The 21330-nt window shown below is 46.7% G+C and overlaps 1 protein-coding gene and 1 long non-coding RNA gene across 2 annotated transcripts in view; one reads left to right on the top strand and one right to left on the bottom strand.

Moving 5' to 3' along the window:
- Positions 1-21330, bottom strand: part of LOC147010523 (uncharacterized) — a 119032-nt gene that overhangs the window by 18744 nt on the left and 78958 nt on the right. Inside the window, exon 18 of the mRNA XM_085860383.1 lies at positions 6686-6919. Within this exon, the coding sequence (XP_085716509.1) occupies positions 6686-6919 (234 nt within the window). The remainder of the gene's footprint in view (positions 1-6685; positions 6920-21330) is intronic.
- On the top strand, positions 8177-15797 carry LOC147010524 (uncharacterized). The gene is made up of 2 exons (XR_015052413.1): positions 8177-8628; positions 14410-15797. It is a non-coding gene; the product is annotated as an uncharacterized LOC147010524 (long non-coding RNA).

Here is a 21330-nt window from a genome sequence, read left to right as displayed (position 1 = left end):
CATACCCTCACAATGTCTCTCTGAAAGGACCATCTGAACCCCTCCATCTACTTTCTCAACAATCCTCTTAAAGAAGTCCTTTCATTGAAGCTTTTGGGCCTTATTGTCTGCCATGATCTTTCCTGGGAGAGCCACATTTCCAAGCTGGCCTCCAAAGCCAGTCACCGACTGTGCATCTTCCGTCATGCAAAGTCCTTCCTTGGCACACATGGTGTGAAGATGATCCACCTCTTCCAAAGGAACCCTGAAGGTCACAGTGTATAGAAAGCCCACACACACCGACTGTTACCTCCACTTTGATTCCTGTTATCCATTGGAGCACAAAAGTTCTGTGGTACACAGCTTCTTAAAAAGATCATGTGAGATACCATCCTCCATCTAATACAAGTTGAGAGAGTCGGACCATCTTCAAAAGGTTTTGAGGGCTAAAGATTACCCAGACAGCTTGCTACCAAGAAGGAGAACGATCCGACATGGCCCACACAACAGAGTGGGACCGAAAGAACAACCCAGAGGGCTTTGTGTTCTTCCTTTCATAACGGGTGTATCACAGAGGAACAGCAGAGTATTGAAAATGGCAGGATTGAGAGTAAGTTTAAAACCGGTCTTCACTCTCAAGAAAGCCCTTATGAGGGTAAAGGACAAGCTACCGAGGAAGGACAGGGCGGGGGTGGTGTATGCGATACCCTGTGGTTGTGGAGCCGAGTATGTGGGAGAGACGGGAGGACCTTAAACCAGCGTATTGCTGAACACCACAAGGCCTTCGAGTGCAATTATCCCAACAGGTCTGCCATTGCCAAACATGGGCTCAAGGCAGTACACACAACTTTTTGGGATAGGGTAGGCACTTTGGGTTCAACCCCGAACAGGAACAGAATACGGATTCTGGAGGCTTGGCATGCAGAGGAAACAGTCACATTGATCACGCAGGAGGTGGTGGATTTACCTTTCGCGTTTCGACCTCTCTTGCATAAACACATCAGGGAATCCCAGACATTGCATGGGGAGTCCACGTAGTCCGTCATCACGGCTGTTCGGACTCACCCCCCCCCCCTCCAACTTATTTTCCGCACATGGCCACATTTGCACTGTTGTGAATTTATGCTTGATCACTTCTGACCGTGTTTACTTGCAATGACAGTGACCGATTATAATTTGCTGATGTTATCTGAAATGTTGTTTGGTGCAACCTAATTGGTATACAGGAGTGTGTTCTTTGATCCGTTGATGTGCTAGTGGTTTTTCAATTTGTGAATGGTCATAATGCGTGAGTGACATGATACGTGCGTTGATTGGCTGTCCAACTGAGCCCACCCCCACCTTTGGGTATTTCGAGGAATGTTGTGGTCATGTTCATCACTCTTGAGAAAGGTTAACGGATGCATGGTGCTTTGCACATGTTGTTGATGGACATAATACGATGGACAAACGTTGATGGACAAACAAACACGACATAATAGTGACTGAAGCTTTTCATGCTGCAATCTTCAGGGTAAAAATCGCAGCAAGTGAAGAAGGAAGTGAAGGCGTGTGCTTTATCCGCAGGTCTCAATAAGGTAGACGCTGATTGGTTCAACCGTAATGACATCACAGTTAATCCAAACGCCCATTGGTCGACTCATCATCTTCACCTTGAGCTCCGATTGGCTGGAGCAGAGTTCGTCGATGATTGATGTTTGCAACCACATCCTGGAGAGAGGGGGGATGGGTTTCCCCGAAGGTCCATTCACCATTTGTTACCATACTTCCCTTGATCTTTCCATGCTGAAAGAGACACAGAGATCATACAGATTCCTTTTGACGATATAGTATTGGATCGGTGGTAAGGATGAAGGTTGCTTCCAACATACGTAAATGAAACGAGCTCCGACCTCGGCTCAATATCCTGAACATATCTGCATTGTACTGGTCTGTACAGATAGCCTGTATGCCTGGTGTTGGCTTAATGGTTCGGGTGGTGGGCTTTGGATCCTCGGATCCTGAGTTCAAATCCTGCTCAGCTGTTGAATTAATACCAGGTGGGGTTAACTCGGCCGGGGTCGGAAAAATGAGTGCCAGCATGCTGGCACACTGTGTCGGAGTGGCGACCCATCCAGGATTGTACCCAATAGCCAAGGAGACTGCTAAAGCAGCACCAACGCTTCGCACAGAGTATGGTCCCAATCTCCTCCTCCTCTGTCTGTCTCTGGACATGTCTGGGTGCATCACGGTGTTTTTCTTCAGACGTGTCCAGGCGGTGTTTATGTCCGGGCGATGTTTATCTTCGGGCATGTCCGTGTTTGTCTCCGACGGTGTTATCTCTGGACATGTCCTGGCAGTGTTTGTCTCTGGGCGGTATTTATATTATTACTTGTAGAAAATGGATTTCAGACATTATTACTTGCAAAATCAAAGATTTTTCAAGTATATCGGTCAGTCGATTTTGTTATTCTGGCTGTCTGTCTATTTATCACTGACAGGTCACAATTATAAACCGATCGTCATGAAACTTTACCCAGTTGTAGAGGTAGTCTCAACTGAAAAGCCGATTTATTTTGAGGTCAAAGGTCATCTTGAGGTCAGATTTCTAAAATAGTCATTTTTTATCCGATTGACTTGAAATTTGAACAAGATTTGCATAATGGGTCACTGGAGTGGGAATCCAACTATTTTGAGGTCAAAGGTCAAACTTCTGAAATCATCAATTTTTATCAAACAAAACCTGTCAAAGGGCGGAGAAGCTCCTTGTGAGCCAACGGCCATCCATATCTAGTGCCCAACTGTGTCTGCGGACGTCCTCCTGCAGTTGGGTTACTTCTTATTAGGAGGTTGGTGGCAGGATTTGCACTCCGGCCACCGTAAAACCCCTTCATTCCGCAAAACGCAAAAACGCAAAAAAATCTGAAAACCCACTCCGTGGGAGTACCTCCTGTGCAGCTTCCCTTCGCAGGGCAGCTCACCGGATGACGGGATTGGGGCAAAGCCTTCGGGACCCCCAATCTTTGATAGGAGGGAAACCACGGGGTAACATCCCTGGGTCAGATTGCGGGAGAGTGTGTCGGAGTGGTGCTGAGGTGTCGTCCACCAGACGGCGGTCTCCTTGGGTTAACCTGAGGCGGTCCCTTCGGGTGGGTGCCTGGAATGTCCTATCCCTAAGAGAGGATGATCACCTGTCTCTGTTATCATCTGAGCTCAAGCGTTTGGACATCGGGATTGCAGCTCTCTCTGAGGTTCGGAGACCGGATTGCGGAGAGATAATGGTGGGTGGTTACACCTACTATTGGTCTGGTCGCTCTGATGGTTACCATACCCAAGGAGTTGCTGTAGCTGTGTCCAATAAGCTGACCCCAATGATAATTGAGGTAACACCGGTCAACGAGCGTATTATGAGATTAAGGATTCGTCACTCCTTAGGTGTCATTTCCCTGGTCTCTGTTTATGCTCCGACTGAGGCGAGTGATCTCACCGTGAAGGATGCATTCTACGCCACACTCGAGTCTGTGGTTGATCAGTGCCCCAGACGAGATACACTTCTAGTCTTGGGGGATTTCAATGCATCGACTGGAACTGATAGGGACGGTTATGAGGTGTGTGTTGGTCCCCATGGGTCAGGAACTATGAACCAGAATGGCACTAAGTTCCTTGACTTTGCAAGAAGTCATGGACTTAGGGTGGCTGGTTCATGGTTTCAGCGCCCACAAGCTCATCGCTGGACTTGGTATTCCAATGCTGGCGGTGTGGCAAAGGAGATTGACCATGTCCTCATTGACGGTCGTTGGAGGATGATCCAGAACTGCAGGGTCTACCGGAGTGCTCAGTTCCTCAATACTGACCACAGGCTTGTTGTAGCAACTCTAAAGCTGCACCTTAAATCCTGGAGAATGGTACCATCCCAGCCGAGGCTGGATGTTGCCAAGCTCAGGGATGAGAGAGTAGCTGAGGAGTTTGCGAACAGGCTGAGTGGACACTTGGGGGTCTGGGTGCTTTGGGGGGTCCTGAAGAGTTGTGGAGCGCCTTCAAGACCACCGTCCTTGATGTTGCCGGTGGATGCCTTGGAGCTCACCGCAGGGCAAAGAAGAATTTTGTCTCTCAAGGGACACTGGATACCATTGACCAGAGTCGCAGGGCCAGGCTGAATGGCAGAGCTGAGCTGTTCAGGGAGCTGAGGCGTAAAACTGTACATGCACTGAGGGTGGACAAGGAGGCCTATGTGCGAGGAATCTGTGAGGCGGTAGAGCATCACCTGTGGACAGGTGATTCTCGTCCCGCTTACAGGGGAATTCGCGCATTACGTTCATCCAAGCCCATCCCTCGGAGCACTACAGTTCGAGCAGAGAGTGGTAGGCTCTTGACAGAGGAGTCTGAAGTGAAGGCCCACTGGGCCGGTTACTTTGAGCGGTTGTACCAGGCTGATCCCCCAACTGTCGAGTTGGACGTCAAGGGTGTTACAATCCCTGTTGCTGACCCTCGAATCAACTGTGGTCCACCTACGCTTGTGGAAACACGGGCTGCGGTGAACCATTTGAAACGGGGCAAAGCTCCAGGGATCTGTGGCAATCATGCCGAACTTCTCAAGGCTGGTGGAAATGCTGCACTCGTGTCGTTGCATGCAGTTTTGTGCTCTGCCTGGAACACAGGCATCATCCCAACTGACTGGAAGAGGGGCCTTGTTGTCCCTCTCTGGAAAGGGAAGGGTGATCGCCAAGACTGCAACAACTACCGAGGGGTGACGCTGCTCTCAGTGCCGGGCAAGGTCTTTGCTCGGATAATTCTCGATAGGGTTTGCCACCATCTGCTTGAGCACCAGCGTCCAGAACAGTCAGGCTTTACACCAAAGAGGTCAACGATCGACCGTATCCTTGCACTTCGTGTCCTCACCGAACGTAGACGAGAGTTTCGGCAGGGGCTGCTTGCAGCCTATGTTGATCTCTGTAAAGCATTCGATTCAGTGAATCGGGATGTCCTCTGGAGGATTCTTGGTCTTCGTGGGGTGCCACCAAAACTGATCGATCTGATGTCTGAACTCTACTCTGGTACTGAGAGTGCTGTGAAGTGTGGTGGTACCATCTCTGACTTATTTCCAGTTGTTACTGGAGTTCGTCAGGGATGTGTACTTGCCCCCACACTTTTCAGCACTTGTATGGACTGGATTCTAGGGAGGATGTCGGAGAGATCAAGTTGCGGTGCGTCATTTGGGAATGTCAAGATCTCGGACCTTGACTTTGCAGATGATGCAGTCATCTTTGCGGAGACTTTAGACATCCTCTTGGGGGCCCTCGAGGTGCTGAATGAGGAGTCGGAGCCATTGGGATTACGGGTTTCTTGGGTCAAAACTAAGATCCAGGCTTTCGGTGACATCTTGGATGCTGCTGTCCTGTCTGTGTCTGTTTGTGGTGAGGATGTTGAGGTCGTGGAGAGATTCACTTACCTTGGCAGTGATATTCATGTCTCTGCTGGCTGCGAGTCAGAGGCCAATAGACGTCTGGGTCGGGCCTGGGGAGTCATAGATTCACTGGATCATGGGGTGTGGCGCTGCCGGTACCTGTGCGGGAGGACGAAAGTCCGAGTCTTCAGGTCCTTGGTACTTCCAGTCTTGCTCTATGGGTGCGAGACTTGGACTCTGACCAAGGATCTGAGACGGAGACTTAATTCCTTTGGTACCAGGTCTCTTCGGAGAATCCTTGGCTATCGCTGGTTGGATTTTGTGTCCAACGAGCGGTTGCTAAGAGAGACTCGGATGAGATTTGTTACCTGCATAGTCCGTGAGCGTCAGTTGCGGCTGTATGGACATGTGGCTCGTTTTCCTGACTCTGATCCTGCTCACCAGATTCTCTCAGCGAGGGAGTCTCATGAGTGGAGGAGGCCAGTGGGTCGACCACGTGCCTCATGGTTGCAACAGGTTGACCATCATCTCAAGGAGATGGGGATGGGCCTGGCATCTGCCTGGGGGATGGCCAGACGGAGGCCCCTGGAATACCGGCGGAAAGTGGACACAGCGACGTGCTGTTCTGGCACATGCTCCCATACCTGACCTGACCTGAGTGGGAATCCAACTATTTTTGAGGTCAAAGATCAAACTTCTGAAATCATCAATTTTTATCTGAAAAATCATCAATTTTCATCAGATTAAGGTGAAAATTCAGCAGAAATTGCCTCACTGAATTTGGAAACCAAATGTTTTTGAGGTCAAAAGGTCAAAGGTCAATTCAAGTTCAAACTTCGAAAAGCATCAATTTCAATCTGAAAAATAATCAATTTTCATCCGATTGACCTGAGCTTTGATTAAGTATGTCAATTTTAATCTTTATGAATGGAGAATTTGATGTATCCATGCAACCTTTGGGGAGGGGATCGATTTTGCAAGTATCCTGCTCGGCACGATGTCTTTTTCTTGTGTTGTTTCCATCTTCACTGTTATGTTATGCAGAATCATTTCGATGAGACAGTATGAATCGTAATTAATGCTCCACTGCACGTCTGCCTCCCCTTCCCCCACCCTCCCTCCTCTCTCTTTCTCCCTCCACCTCCTCAGTCACCCCACTCTCTCCCTCCCCCACCCCTCTCTCCCTCCCCCTCACCTCCAACCTCCCTCCATCCCTTCCATCTCCTCCCTCCATTCTCCCTCCCATCCCTATTTCCCCTCCCCCCTTAATAATCCCGTCAGCGAAGCGAAGGGTTGTATTTGCAAGTTATAAATAATACTCACATGAACAATGTCAGCACCGGCAAATTTTTCTCCAAGGAATAATTTTGTCAACAGGACGCCAAGTGCCCACACATCAACTGGGGGACCTTCATAGCGCTCATCTGTGATCTCTGGCACCATATAATCAGGTGTGCCACAGCATTGACTGAATTTTTGACCTTGTAGAAAACATACAGCCAGGCCAAAGGCGATCAACTTCACGATGCCATTGGTGCTGTAAAGCACGTTTTCAAGCTGGAGAGTAAACAGAAATCAATGTCAAAACAAAGATCAGAACTTAGATGGTGAAATCAAAGTGTAACAAAAAAGAGCAATCAGATATTGAAGAACTTCATCAGGACTTGTTTTGTGTGGTGTCGTTTTGTGTCGTGTATTTTGTGTGGTGTTTGTGTGCTGGTGTTTCATAATTAAAAACAGATATAACTACAACTGCCACTTTATAACTGCTGGCAGTGATGAATGGTAATCAAGACGTCCCACTTTGATGCAACCCCGCTTTGACATTACCCTGACCCTGACCCATGATGTTTATTATTATTCAATTGAATTCAGAATGGGATTAAAATATATTCAATTCAAATCAAATGGAAGACCAAATACTGCAGGAACAGTACTGCATTGGAGTCATCAGAAGAAACCCGAACAAGCAAAAATGAAACGTGTGTGTATATATATATATATATATATATATATATATATATATATATATATATATATATATATATATATATATATATATATATATATATATATATATATATATATGGTTGACTCAGCCTGTCATCCTTCCGAGGTCGGCGAAATGAGTACCAGTGTACTGGTCCCGGTGTATGCCCCGGTTAGAATAGGTGTACCATATCCCTGTGTGTCGTAAGAGGCGACCAGGGTTGGCGTCAGGAAGGGCATCCGGCCATAAAACATTGCCTCAAGAAAAAGCCCAACACCTGCACAGCAGGGAAAAATGGCTGTAAAAACGGTCATTATATATATATATATATATATATATATATATATATATATATATATATATATATATATATATATATATATATATATATATATATATATATGCATATATATATTGAGAGATTGCATATCTCCCAAGCTGAGAATAGCCATTTGTTAGCAGAATTACTTTTTAACAATCAAAAGTAAAAGAAAGAGCCAAAGGCATTCATTATAGAGCACTCTTAACAGCTGCAGTTCTTGGCTGTGTTAAAAGCCAAAGCATGTAGTCTCTTTCTGTGTGACATGGCTGAGCAACTGGCTTTTTATTGCCCTTGTAAAACCTTGAGCCAAGAGAAGCCCGATCGTAAATCAACCTTGAGCCAAGGAAGCTTAGTCATAAACAAGCCTCGAGCCGAAGGAAACTCAATCGTAAATCAGTGCCATTTGACACAGCATAACAGCTGCTTCCACTTTCCAAGGAGTGGAATAAGGATAGGAAGGTAAAGGCTCTTAAAAAGTAATCCGTCTTCCTGACTCCCTGGCCGGATAATGACCAAACCAGATGACTTTTAGACCCCAAAGGGAGGAAATCAGCACCAGGCTTTTACCCCTTGGAGGAAATTGATCTTTGGGAAACAAAGTCTCAATAGAAAGCAGTGATGGGAGCTGGGCCAATCTTGAAACCAGATGGTCCCACAAGGGGCAGGACAAATTGTATATAAGGCAAGCCAGAGTGCCAAGCTGAGAGAGTTAGATTGAACTGGACTACTGTGGGTATTCTGTGTCTCTCTATATCTCTCCATGTATACATGTTTGGTGTGAATTAAAGCTCTTCTCTACCAAGACCATACGTGTGGACAGCGCTCGATCTCAATCAGCGGTGCAACGTGGTCTCAACATTTGGCGTAGTCGGCAGGATAAGACGGACCAAGGAGGAAAGCAAGACTGCCCTGGTGAGACAAAGGAGGACAGAAGCCGGCCGGCTTAAAGATAAGGTAAGAAGAACTTCCTCTTTTCTCGCACCAGGGCATACAAGTTCGCTGCTCTTTGTGATCTGTCCTTATCTTAAAAGAACAAGGGGGAGAAGGAGCTTTTTTACACAACAAAAGGGGGTACCCCTGGGAGGGTTAAGGGTCCATTGTGAGGTTGAGGGAAACCCAGGAACGGGCAACCCAAGAACACTTCGGGACAGGGTCCAAACGGGAGATTCCGTTGGGAGATTGAGTGTGCGGGAGGTGTGCCAGGGAGTGTGAGGGTCCGTGGAAAGGTGAAAGACGCCCGACCCAGCCCGAGATCACCCCCAGGCGGGAAACACTGTCCCGACCCAAGAAATACTCGAGGAAGGACCAAGGGAAATGGGGAATAAGCTTGTGAAACCAAAGTCGGATAAAAATGCACCGCCCACGAATACCGTGGCGGGAATGATGTATGAAAAATATGGAGTTAAGTCATGTACTCAATTGGCATTGTGGTATAAGTGGACAAAACAGGACGCACACCCATTCCCGAGATGGGGTTCCTTAAGAGCAGAAATTATAGATAACTTGTCATGCTGATTAGAACAACGGACAAGTGATAAGTTAGAACCAGAGCCAGACCTTGAAGCTTGCAAATTATGGGAGGAAGAGGTCCTCCAAGTAAGTGAAGTGGCTAGAAATTTGGTAAAGCATTAACTGTTGGAATTAGAAACACAGGTTAAAGAATTGCCACAACAAGGGATTGAGATTACTCCCGCCCCTGTAACTGCTTCCGAAATGGTGGTACAAGGGCAGGAAGCTCAGGGAAGTAATGCAAGTAATCCATCTGCATATGTTAATAACACACCAAGTTTGTATCCGAACCTGGAAGGTACGGGGTTGATGGCCACAGCCTCTGCCTTCCCGGTTCAAGAGGTAACTCCGGAGGTGTCAGGATTAATGCCAGCTCAGTCAGTGTACCGACCGTTTAAAGAAAGCGAATTAAGATCAATGAAGGAAAGAGTGTTAGATCAGGGAAGAAATGCAGGAGCAATAAAGGAATTAATATCGCAGTGGGTTGAGGCACACCGCTGCACGCATAACGACATTGGGGTGTTATGTCAAGCCGTGTTGTCTCCATATGTGTGGAAGAAAGCTCGGGAAGGTGCTGAATGGACAGCGGACGAACCAGCAGAATGCACCGACGCAGATCGGCAAAGTAAGCGACGGCGCCTGTATGATGAGATTGAAACAGCGTTGCGACCGCCAGCACTAGATTGGGATAAGATTTATGAAACAAAGCAACGTCAAGGGGAACGGGTATCCGAATTCATGGATAGATTAATACAGACACTCTTACAATATGGGGGTTTTCAAGTTGAGGGAGACATACCGCAGCGAACATTGACAAACTTCGTAATGGAAGGGCTCAGAACTCAAATTAGGAAGCAATTAAAGTATGTACTGTTAGGTTGGCAGGGCAAAGAGGCAAGTCAGATTTGTATAGCGGCTGATCAATGTTTGGACCGAGCGGAAGAAAGGGAGAACGCAAAGGCAAAAATTAAAGACGAAGTGTTGCAGATGGTGTTGTTAGACAAAGCAGTAGAAAAAAGAAATGATAAGGATTGGAGAAAGTGGGAACTGGAGGAAGAACTCGGAAGAGGATGTGGCCAGACAATGGGGACGACTAAGGAGAGTTCTGCAACGACCCCCACCAGCAGCACAGGACGAACGGCCCAAGAGAGGGAGTGGAAGAAACAAAAATTGGACACAAGCGCCACCACAGACCCGCTCAAGAACTGCAGCAGGCCAAGGGCAGGTACAACCAACAGTGCCGCAAGTATGTTTCCAGTGCGGACAACCAGGACATTGGAAAAGGGATTGCCCCCAAAGACGACGATCGGGGTTCCAGCAGGAAGGAGGATCAAACCACCCACAGAATGGTAGGTCATATTGACAGACCGTGGGTGGCCTCGTGGTGCAAGGAGCGATGCTGACATTAACACCAACAGAAGAGCCGACCTACATTCTGGATGTCTCAGGTAAGAAACTTTCCTTTTTAGTTGACACGGGAGCCACTCACTCTACCATTGCAGCCAAAGAGCTGCCAGGGGTTGAAAAATCCAATGCTAATGTACAAGTAGTAGGGTTAGGGGGCAAGATACAGACATTAAGTGCAACGACACAATTACCAGTAAGATGTGGACCTTTGCAGGAAAAACACGCTTTCCTTCTCACAACCACTGCACCGGTGAATCTGTTAGGCAGAGACTTGTTGTGTAAGTTGGGATGTACAATAGCATGCACAAACAAAGGGGTTTTTGTCGATATTCCCCGGGATAAAACACATTCAGCAATGATGATTTTGATGACACCGCACCCAGTTGTCTATTGGTGGAGGCTGCCAAGACAGCCGATTAGTGATGTTTTGATATGTTTAAATGCAATCTTAGCCGAAAGTAAGGAAATGCAAATGTGGCTAGACAATGCACAAGTAATGACACACGCCTACTATGATCCCCCACATTGTACAATCTATTATGATGCGAATGGAAATGATGTTGAATTTGCAGAGAAAATTGCTCCGCATCTGGAAACACACAATGATTTACTGATTTGCAGTTTGATGATTGGTAAGGAAGGTGTTGCAATGGAGGTTAAGCTCATGGAAACCCAAAGGCAATTAATAAAATACCCGCCGGGAGTGACCTCGCATGTGACAATAACTACGGCAATGGGGTATCACCCGAAGGATTTGGGTTTTATGGTTCATCGCCTGCAGGGGGCAGTATTGACCTGCACGACAACAGTGTTGCATTGGCAAGTGCAGAAGCTAGCGAATGATGAAGGGTGGATTTGTGATTTTCAGGAACAGATGTTACAAGGATTGGTGGAGGAGGTTAACCTACCACCTAAGCGCGAGATGATGATGGAAATGGCAAATGAAACAGGAAACAAAGAAAGTTTGATAGAAAAAGTACCGCAAGAACTGTGGACCCGACATGACAATGATGTGGGCCGTATCATTGGGGCAACGCCCCGAGTGGTTAAACTCAAATCTGGAATGCCTTGGCCGAATGTGCGTCAATACCCTCTCCGAAAAGAGGCTGAGGCCGGGATAGCACCAGTAATTGAATCCTTGAAGGAACAAGGTATAATTGTAGAAGTTTCAAGCCCATGTAACACGCCTATACTGCCAGTGAAAAAGCGACAGAAGAATAAGTGGAGATTTGTCCAGGACTTACGGGAAGTAAATGAGGTGATTCAAAGTATCCACCCCATGGTACCAAGTGCAGAGGGGTTGATAACGTCTATACCTGCAAGCTCCACCCATTTTACTGTCATTGATTTATGTTCTGCATTTTTCTCCGTGCCCATTGATAAGGAATCGCAGTTTTTGTTTGCCTTCACATACAAGGGTCGTCAATATACATGGACGGTGTTGCCACAGGGGTTCGCTGATAGTCCCACATTGTTTTCACGTGCTTTGCATAAAGATTTGGAAGATATTGTCCTCGAGGGTAAATCAGTGCTGCTACAATATGTGGATGACTTGCTAATTTGCTCCCCAAACAAAGCAGCGTGTGAAACAGATACGCTGCACCTGCTACAGGCATTGGCAAGGAAAGACAACAAGGTAAATAAGGACAAGCTGCAATTAGTGCAGGAAAGGGTTAAGTATCTGGGACACCACATTTCACATGGAAAGAGGGAATTGGACAAGGGAAGGATAACTTCAATTGTGGAAGTGCCCCGCCCTCGCACAAAGAAAGAGATGATGCGATTCCTAGGTATGGCAACCTATTGTAGACAGTGGGTCGTCGATTATGCAATCCTGACTAAGGAACTGTATGTTGTCATGGGCAAAAAACAGTCCAATGTAATTGAGTGGACTGAGAAGATGGGGGAATGTTTTACCCAACTAAAAACAGCACTCTCGATGGCGCCAGCCCTGGGCCTACCAGACTATGAGAAACCATTTTTTCTTTATTCTCACGAAACTAAAGGATTTGCGCAGGCTGTGCTGACACAATCCCACGGCGACCGCCAGCGACCAATTGCATATTTCAGCCGAAGGCTGGACCCAGCCGAACGCAGCCTACCCCTTTGTTTGCAAGCAGTGGCCGCAGCCAGCTACGCAGTTAAGCACATGGCAGAGATCATAATGGGTCACCCTCTTACTCTAAAGGTACCTCACTGCGTTGCGGCTTTATTAACCCAAAAGCAAACACAACATTTAACCAACACGCGCCTGATGCAGTATGAGACGACTCTCCTACACCAGCCGAACCTACAGGTTGAGAGATGCAATGTTCTTAATCCTGCTTCTTTGCTGCCAACTTAAGAAGACGGCGATCCTCACAATTGCACAGAGGCAATACAAGAAGTATCCACTGTGCGCCCAGATCTAAAGGATCAACCCTTAGAACACCGGATCTCACCTTGTTTGTCGATGGTTCGGCCTATCGAGGCCAAGACGGCTCGGGGCATGCAGGATACGCCATGTGCACCGACAGTGAAGTTATTGAAGCGATACGCCTGCCTTCACATTTTTCTGCCCAGCAGGCGGAGTTGTGTGCCCTTATAAGGGCATGTGAATTATCTGCCGATATCTGGGTAAATATATACACTGACTCTAATTATGCTTTTGGTGTAGTACATGACAAAGGTGCGATATGGAAAATGCGAGGGTTTCTCACCTCTGCTGGAACACCCATAAAAAATGGTGAGTTAGTTTCTGAGCTGTTAAAAAGTATTTCGGCGCCAGCAGAAGTTGCGGTTATCAAATGCCGCGCACACCAGAAACTGACTACGGATATAGACAAAGGAAATGACAAGGCGGATAAAGCTGCAAAGGAGGCGGCTGGCCTGCCTATCCCATCGGTAATGCCAGCGTGACTACTAACGGAACAAATTAAGCTGCATCAGTATAGCTTGTCAGATATTATTGCAATTCAAACTGCAGCATCGCTAAATGATCGAAACAAATGGCAAGTTGCAGGAGGAACAGTGGATGAAGACGGACTATGGTCAAACAAAGGGAAGGTCATAGCGCCTACTGAGATCCTACCATGGCTTGCATGCATGGCCCATCTGAATGGACATGTGTGCAAGAGGGGGACTGTGAGACAGGTACAAGAATCCTGGTATGCACCAGGAATTGGGAAAATAGCAGAAGGGGTTTGTAAAAGCTGCCAGGTATGTCAACAGCATAACCAACAGAAAGAGGGAAAAACACGGGAACTGGGAGCTCACCCAGCCCCTTGGGGGTCGTTCGTGCACCTACAAATATATTTCATAAAAATGCCTCCATCATGCGGGTTCAGCAATGTTTTGGTAGTGGTAGACATGTTCACCAAGTGGGTAGAGGCATACCCATGTGCAAAGGCTGATGCCGCTACCGTGGTAAAGCACCTGCTAAAAAACTTTTTCTGCCGATTTGGCATCCCTTATAAGGTGTCCCACGATCAGGGGGGACACTTCATGGGGGAAGTGACACAGGCAGCATGTAAAGCACTGGGAATTAAACAAGCATTTCATTGTGTTTACCACCCACAGTCAGCAGGTGCTGTAGAACGGCAGAACGGAATCTTAAAGAACAAATTGGCAAAAATAATAACGGAAACGGGGTTAAAATGGCCAGATGCATTACCCTTGGCACTAATGAGCATGCGATCAACAGTAAACCGGAAAACAGGGTTATCCCCTCATGAAATACTAATGGGAAGGCCAATGCAGCTGCCCGTGACTGCCCCCACAAACATGGATAAGCTGAATATTACAATGATGGATGAGAACTTGCTGACATTTTGTAAACAGCTCTGCAGGATCGCAAGGGCGATACACACAAGGGTAAAAGAGGCCCTATCCGAACCAGTGGACGAGCCGTACCATGCCTTCCAGCCAGGAGACTACGTACTGATAAAACACTTCACAAGGAAAACAGCCTTGGAACCTCGGTGGAAAGGACCATTTCAGGTACTGCTGACCACTCCGACTGCGGTAAAGTGCGAAGGTAAGACAGCTTGGATACACGCCACACATTGTAAGCTTGCAATACCAGCAGAGACAGGGACAACATGAACAACACCTATCTTACCACGACCGCGATTTTTTGTGCACTAGTTTGCATATGGGTAATTCGCAATGCCGACTGTAAACGTGATGATGAAGGAATCACTAATAATGTGAGAACTACAATAATGGGAAAAGGGAGTAAGGGATTAGATCAGGGAGACTTAAGGGGTGGTAAAAGAAAGAGACGAGGAATAACCCTACATAAAGAATTGACCGACCATCCACTGAACACCTACTTGGCACTATCCCTACAGTTCGCAAGGACAATGAACAAAAGGGAATGTTGGGTATGCTCCCACCTCCCACACTCCTCAAAACACGGATTACCCTTGTATGCAGTTCCACTCCAGGGGGTAGGACATGTGTGGGTACTTAGTCCGTAGGCAAGATAGGCCAATTTTAACTAAAGTAGAGAAGACACCAGCATCAGTGAAAGAAAGAATAGCGGAAATAAGGAGTAACTGGGAAGAAGGGGGATACAATTGTACGAGCTTTGAGCATTGGTATTACCCTAAGTACAGAACTATTGAACGGAGAGTCGTGATACAGGGCCCGGCGAGAGCAATAAAAATAACAAACCTTGACGGATTGAAGAAGGGGAAAAGATTAGAAAAGTACCCTCAACATTTTCAACTCATGCACAAACAAATTGGACTAATTTGCCTCGTTAGAAGACAGGGCAGCGGACCCTACTTAGGAGAATCAACATGCCAACATTATGCTAGACATGGTAATGAGGCGGTCACCATTGAAGGACGAATAAATGGGACAACCATACCTGTAAATATAGATGAAAATAACCTCGTCGAACCACAGGCACCCCTGAATGGTACATATTTTGTGTGTGGATATAAGGCGTACTCATGGCTACTGGTGGGATGGACAGGGTCGTGCTATTTGGGATTTGTACTACCCCGGATTCGGATCACTGACCAATCGCCATTTATGCCACAGGCCAGATCGAAAAGAGCCATTTCAGAAGTGGAGAGGTTTTTTATGATTGCATTTCCTTTTTATGGAGCTGGCAAAAGTGCAAGGGAAATTATTAATTTGGCAGCATCATTGGAGAAACTGGCAAACACCACCAGCGAAGGATTCCACAAAACAAGTGCCGAGCTGGTAGCTATACGGACAACCGTTATGCAAAACCGTATCGCCCTGGATATGCTGCTGGCAGAAAAGGGAGGGACTTGTTCGGTCATCGGGGCAGAGTGCTGCACATACATCCCAGATAATTCAGAATAAATCGACAATTTGGCCAACAAAATAAAGGCCGAAGGTGCAAAATATCATAATTTTAACAAGGGATGGTCAATGGGATCTTGGTTGATGGGAATATTTGGCAGTTGGGGAGCTTGGATAATCCATTGGTTGTTCATCGGGCTCATGATCTTCAAAGCTGTGATCGTTGTCATCACTTGTATTAAAAGTCTAATCAGGGAGTGCGTGAGACGATGTTCCTCCGCAGCAAAGAAGACAACAAAAACGAAGACGGAGCTGGGAAGGCCTGCTGTGATTGCCATGGTCAAGCCGCTGCCAGCACCTCCACCGTCTTTACCCTCCCCGATAATTCACTTCTCTTTCTCTCCCCAACCCATAGAACCTGAAATATACTGTGAACTTAATGGGACTGTTGACCCACTGCTCAATTTCACATTGGATGAGTGCCTCGAATTGCTTGCGCCAATGGAGGACCATGGGAAGAAATACTATATAACCACTGCCTTGTTGGCAAATACTCTGGGATTTTGTACTTTCTTATTTTACTCTGGAATTTTGTACTTTCTTATTTTACTCTGGAATTTTGTATTCTGGCTTGCAGTTAACCAAATATATTTTTACTTGTTGTTCATAAAGAACAATAGTTAGCCAAAATATTCTTACTTGTTCATAATGAACCCATGTTAGTTAAATATATACAAATATATCCTTTTGTGCAGAAAGTAACTTTGTGAGAGCCGCTTTTGGAAAGAAACTTTGCTTCCTCAGGACCTATGCCTAAGTCATAATCATTGAAACGTATCCACTGTTCTACAGAGGGGTGGGGTGTTGGTGGGCCGGTTAGGGGGGGTAAAGAGGGGGCTTTTCTATAAGGCTAGAAGGTGCAGGAAGAGCCTCCGTGACGTCATGGGCCACTTGGAGCTGACCATAAGAGTGGACCACCTGTAGAAAAGAATCCTGCCTGCCGTCCTACCGGTCCATGGATGCTCCATCTCTCAAATTTATGATGTAACTGTTTGTTTCTTTTGCACAAATGTTCCAAAGTAACAAGAGGAGCGATTGTTGAGAGATTGCATATCTCCCAAGCTGAGAATAGCCATTTGTTAGCAGAATTACTTTTTAACAATCAAAAGTAAAAGAAAGAGCCAAAGGCATTCATTATAGAGCACTCTTAACAGCTGCAGTTCTTGGCTGTGTTAAAAGCCAAAGCATGTAGTCTCTTTCTGTGTGACACGGCTGAGCAACTGGCTTTTTATTGCCCTTCTAAAACCTTGAGCCAAGAGAAGCCCGATCGTAAATCAACCTTGAGCCAAGGAAGCTTGGTCATAAACAAGCCTCGAGCCGAAGGAAACTCGATCGTAAATCAGTGCCATTTGACACAGCACAACAGGTGCTTCCACTTTCCAAGGAGTGGAATAAGGAAAGGAAGGTAAAGGCTCTTAAAAAGTAATCCGTCTTCCTGACTCCCTGGCCGGATAATGACCAAACCAGATGGCTTTTAGAGCCCAAAGGGTGGAAATCAGCACCAGGCTTTTACCCCTTGGAGGAAATTGATCTTTGGGAAACAAAGTCTCAATGGAAAGCAGTGATGGGAGCTGGGCCAATCTTAAAACCAGATGGTCCCACAAGGGGCAGGACAAATTGTATATAAGGCCAGCCAGAGTGCCAAGCTGAGAGAGTTAGATTGAGCTGGACTACTGTGGGTATTCTGTGTCTCTCTATATCTCTCCATGTATACATGTTTAGTGTGAATTAAAGCTCTTCTCTACCAAGACCATACGTGTGGACAGCACTCAATCTCAATCAGCGGTGCAACGTGGTCTCAACATATATATATATATATATATATATATATATATATATATATATATATATATATGTATTTATATCTATATTAATATTTCGGCACGCCCCTTTCTTTGTTCCACCATCAGATTTTTGTTACTGCATGAAATGAAACAAGATTTGGCACAGAAACGAATGATATTATTGTCTTCCTTAAGAGGCCCCTCAAAATTCATTTTGATGCATTTTCACAAACTCCAACGGATTCCATTCAAATTCGGTACGATTATGGCTTTTGGTCCAACTTAGGTCATTGGCTATAATTTTTTTTCCATAACACTTCCGATATTCGAAAAAAAATCGATAAATCGATATCCCTTATGGGATTTTCCATTCAAATCCACTCAAGTTTAAGGCCTACGGGGGACGCAAATTTCCACTTTGCCCCGGGCGCTGTTTACCTCCGCTACGCCAAGCTGTTATGGTTAGGGTAAGGGTTTGGGTTAGTGTTTGGGTTAGTGTTAGGGTTAGGGTTAGGGTTAGCGACCCTAACACTAACCCTAACCCTAACAGCTAACCCTAACCCTAACAGCAAACCCTAACCCTAACCCTAACCGCTAACCCTAACCCTAACCGCTACCGCTAACCCCAACTGCTAACCCTAACCGCTAACCCCCTAACCGCTAACCGCTATTCAGGAAATTTGCAAGAAAGCCCGGGCAACGCCAGGCTTTATTGCTAGCCAGAGCAACGCCGGGCATTACTACAAGTGCATATGTCGGGGATTGTATGTACTCTAACAGCAACCAAACATGTCTACTAGTGTTTGGTTAAAACTCTTTAGTTTCAATTGGAAAGAGGGAAAGGATAAATCTTCCCATTAGTTTATCTGTGCACTGTCAAGAAACTTGTTTTGACATTGTTACAACACAGCTGGCCTTGTCGACCGTTCGAATGACCTTGCTAATCGGGCAGCTGAGCTACCTGGAATCTGTTGGACTACTGCCCAGAACTGTTAAGGCCTAAAAACATGTAGGAGGCTACCTTTTAAAATTCCTTAAGGAATCAAGGGTGTTGTTTCTGCACTCTCTGCGCTCTCTTATCAGCAGTACTGACAGAAGAATGCAATAGATTAATGAATGGTAATAAATCCTCTTTGACACGCAGTCATTCAAAGGTCGCAGTAAATTGAATATAAGGCAGTACCGAAAGACCGCTCACCAGAGGATTAGGCTGGGTGGACTATTGTGTTCAAAGCCTGTTGTCTCCATATGCATATGTCTGATGTGAAATAAAACCTTCTCTCCCAAGATCGGTGATGAACAAAGCTTGACCTTAATCGCTGTGGACCTCACCTGGATCTCAACAATTGGCGTAGTCGGCGAGGGGGCAAGCCGGATCGAGGAGGAGCTCGAGAGCCCTGGTGAGACAAAGGAGGAAAGAGCCGGCCAGCTTAAGGAAAAGGTAAGAAAGCTGCCTCCTTTCTCACACTGGGGATACTCGTTGCTCTCTGAGATCTGTCCTTGCCCTTTCAAAACGAACCAGGGGAGAAGGAGGTTTATTTGCACATCGGAAAGGGGTACCCGGGAAGGTAAGGGCCCATTGGAAGGTTGAGGGGAACCCCAGGACACTCCTTTGGGAGACCGTGGGGGAGACCCAAGAATACGCCAGGGCCAGGATCCGAACGGGAGATTGAGAGGAGGGAAAGGTGTGAAAACCCCGTTGGGAGGGTGAGGGAGCGGGAAGTGTGCATTGGGAGTGTGAAGAAACACCCCAGGCGGAGAACACTAACCCGGCCCAAGAAAACTCTAGGAAGGATCAGTGAAATAAGGAAATATGGGAAATAAGACGTCAAAATCAATAGTGGATAAAGATGCCCCACCCCCGAATACAGCTGCGGGATTAATGTACGAAAAATATGGACCTAAGTCATGCACTCAATTGGCATTGTGGGAAAGGTGGACAAAAGGGGATCCACACCCATTCCCAAGGTGGGGTTCTCTAAGATCAGAAATCGTAGATAATCTATCAAGCCGGCTAGAACATCGAATGAATGATAAAATAAAACCTGAGCCAGACATGCGAGCGTATGATATGTGGGAAGAAGAAGCCTTACAGGTAAATGAGGTGGCTAGAAAATTAGTGGAACAAAAAGTCGAGAAAATTGGAGCACAAACTAAGGGGATGCAAGTAAAGGAAATCTTCCCGCCCCTGTAACTGCAGTGCAGAGGTGGGAAGACCAGGGAAACAATGCAGGTGTTCCACCTGCGTGTGTGAATAGCACACCAAGTCTGTATCCGGACCTGGGAGCCATGGGACTGCTGGCCACAGCCTCTGCCTACCCGGTCCAAGAAATAATTCCAGCGGGCCCAGGAGGGCCAGCTCAATCGGTGTACAGACCGTTTAGAGAGAGTGAATTGAGATCGATGAAGGAGCGAGTACTAGAACTGAGAGGGAATGTGGGAGCAACAAAGGAATTGATAATGCAGTGGGTTGAGGCACACCGTTGCTCGCATAGAGACATTGGAGTATTGTGCCATGCAGTGCTGTCCCCATTTGTGTGGAAAAGGGCTAAACAGGATGGTAATTGGCCAGAGGAGGAGCCACAGGGAGCAGCGGCATGGACTGCCGCACAGAGGCAGACTGCACGTCAGCTCCTCTATGATGCAATTGAGAGCGCAATGCGGCCGGCAACGTTAGATTGGGATAAGATCTATGAAACAAAGCAACGCCAGGGGGAGCGCGCGACTGAATTCATGCATAGATTAGTGCAGGCATTCTTGCAATATGGGGGTTTCCAAGTTGAACAAGAAATACCACAACGAGCGTTGACGAACTTCCTAATGGAAGGACTCAGACCTCAGATTAAGAAGCAGTTAAAGTATGTAATGCTCGGCTGGCAGGCAAGACCAGCAACTGAGATTTGTACAGCTGCCGACCAATGTTCATCCCGGTCAGAAGAAAAGGAGAGCGCGAAAACAAAAATTAAAGAGGAGGTGTTCCAAATGGTATTATTAGACAAAGTGGCAGAGCAAAGGAAGAATAAAGATTGGAGAAAGTGGGAGCTAGAGGAAGATGACATAGACTCAGAAGACGAAGAAACGGCTAGACAGTGGGATCGCCGAATGAGAATCCAACAAAGGCCCCCGCCGGCGGCACCGAGAAGAGGGAAACCCAAGAAACAGGTAGGGAAAGGTCAAGGTTGGACACGATCGCCTCTACAAACACGCTCAAAAACTGCAGCAGGCCAAAACCGAGCACAACCAACAGCGCCACCGCAGGAATGCTTCCAGTGCGGGAAGGAAGGGCATTGGCGAAGGAATTGCCCTCAAGGACAGCCGGGGTTTCAAGACGGTGGATCAAGACGGCTGCAGGGTCGTAAGTCATATTGACACACCGCTGGTGGACCCGTGTTGCAGGGAGCTATGCTGACACTAACACCAACAGAGGAGCCGACCTTCACTCTGGATGTTTCGGGTAAGAAGCTTCCTTTCTTAGTCGACACGGGAGCCACCCATTCCACTATCGCAGCGAAGGAACTGCCAGGAGTTGAAAAATCAAACACCGAAGTACAAATAGTAGGATTAGGGGGTAAGGTACAGACTTTAAAAGCAACAACACAATTACCAGTACGGTGCGGACCTTTGCAAGAGAAAC

This window comes from Eptatretus burgeri, chromosome 16 (assembly GCF_056783735.1).
Source record: "Eptatretus burgeri isolate ZD-2024b chromosome 16, Ebu_testis_v1, whole genome shotgun sequence".
Classification (NCBI taxonomy): Eukaryota; Metazoa; Chordata; class Myxini; order Myxiniformes; family Myxinidae; genus Eptatretus; species Eptatretus burgeri.
Note: the sequence above shows the minus strand (reverse complement) of the source record. Positions and strands in the feature narration are given on the sequence as shown.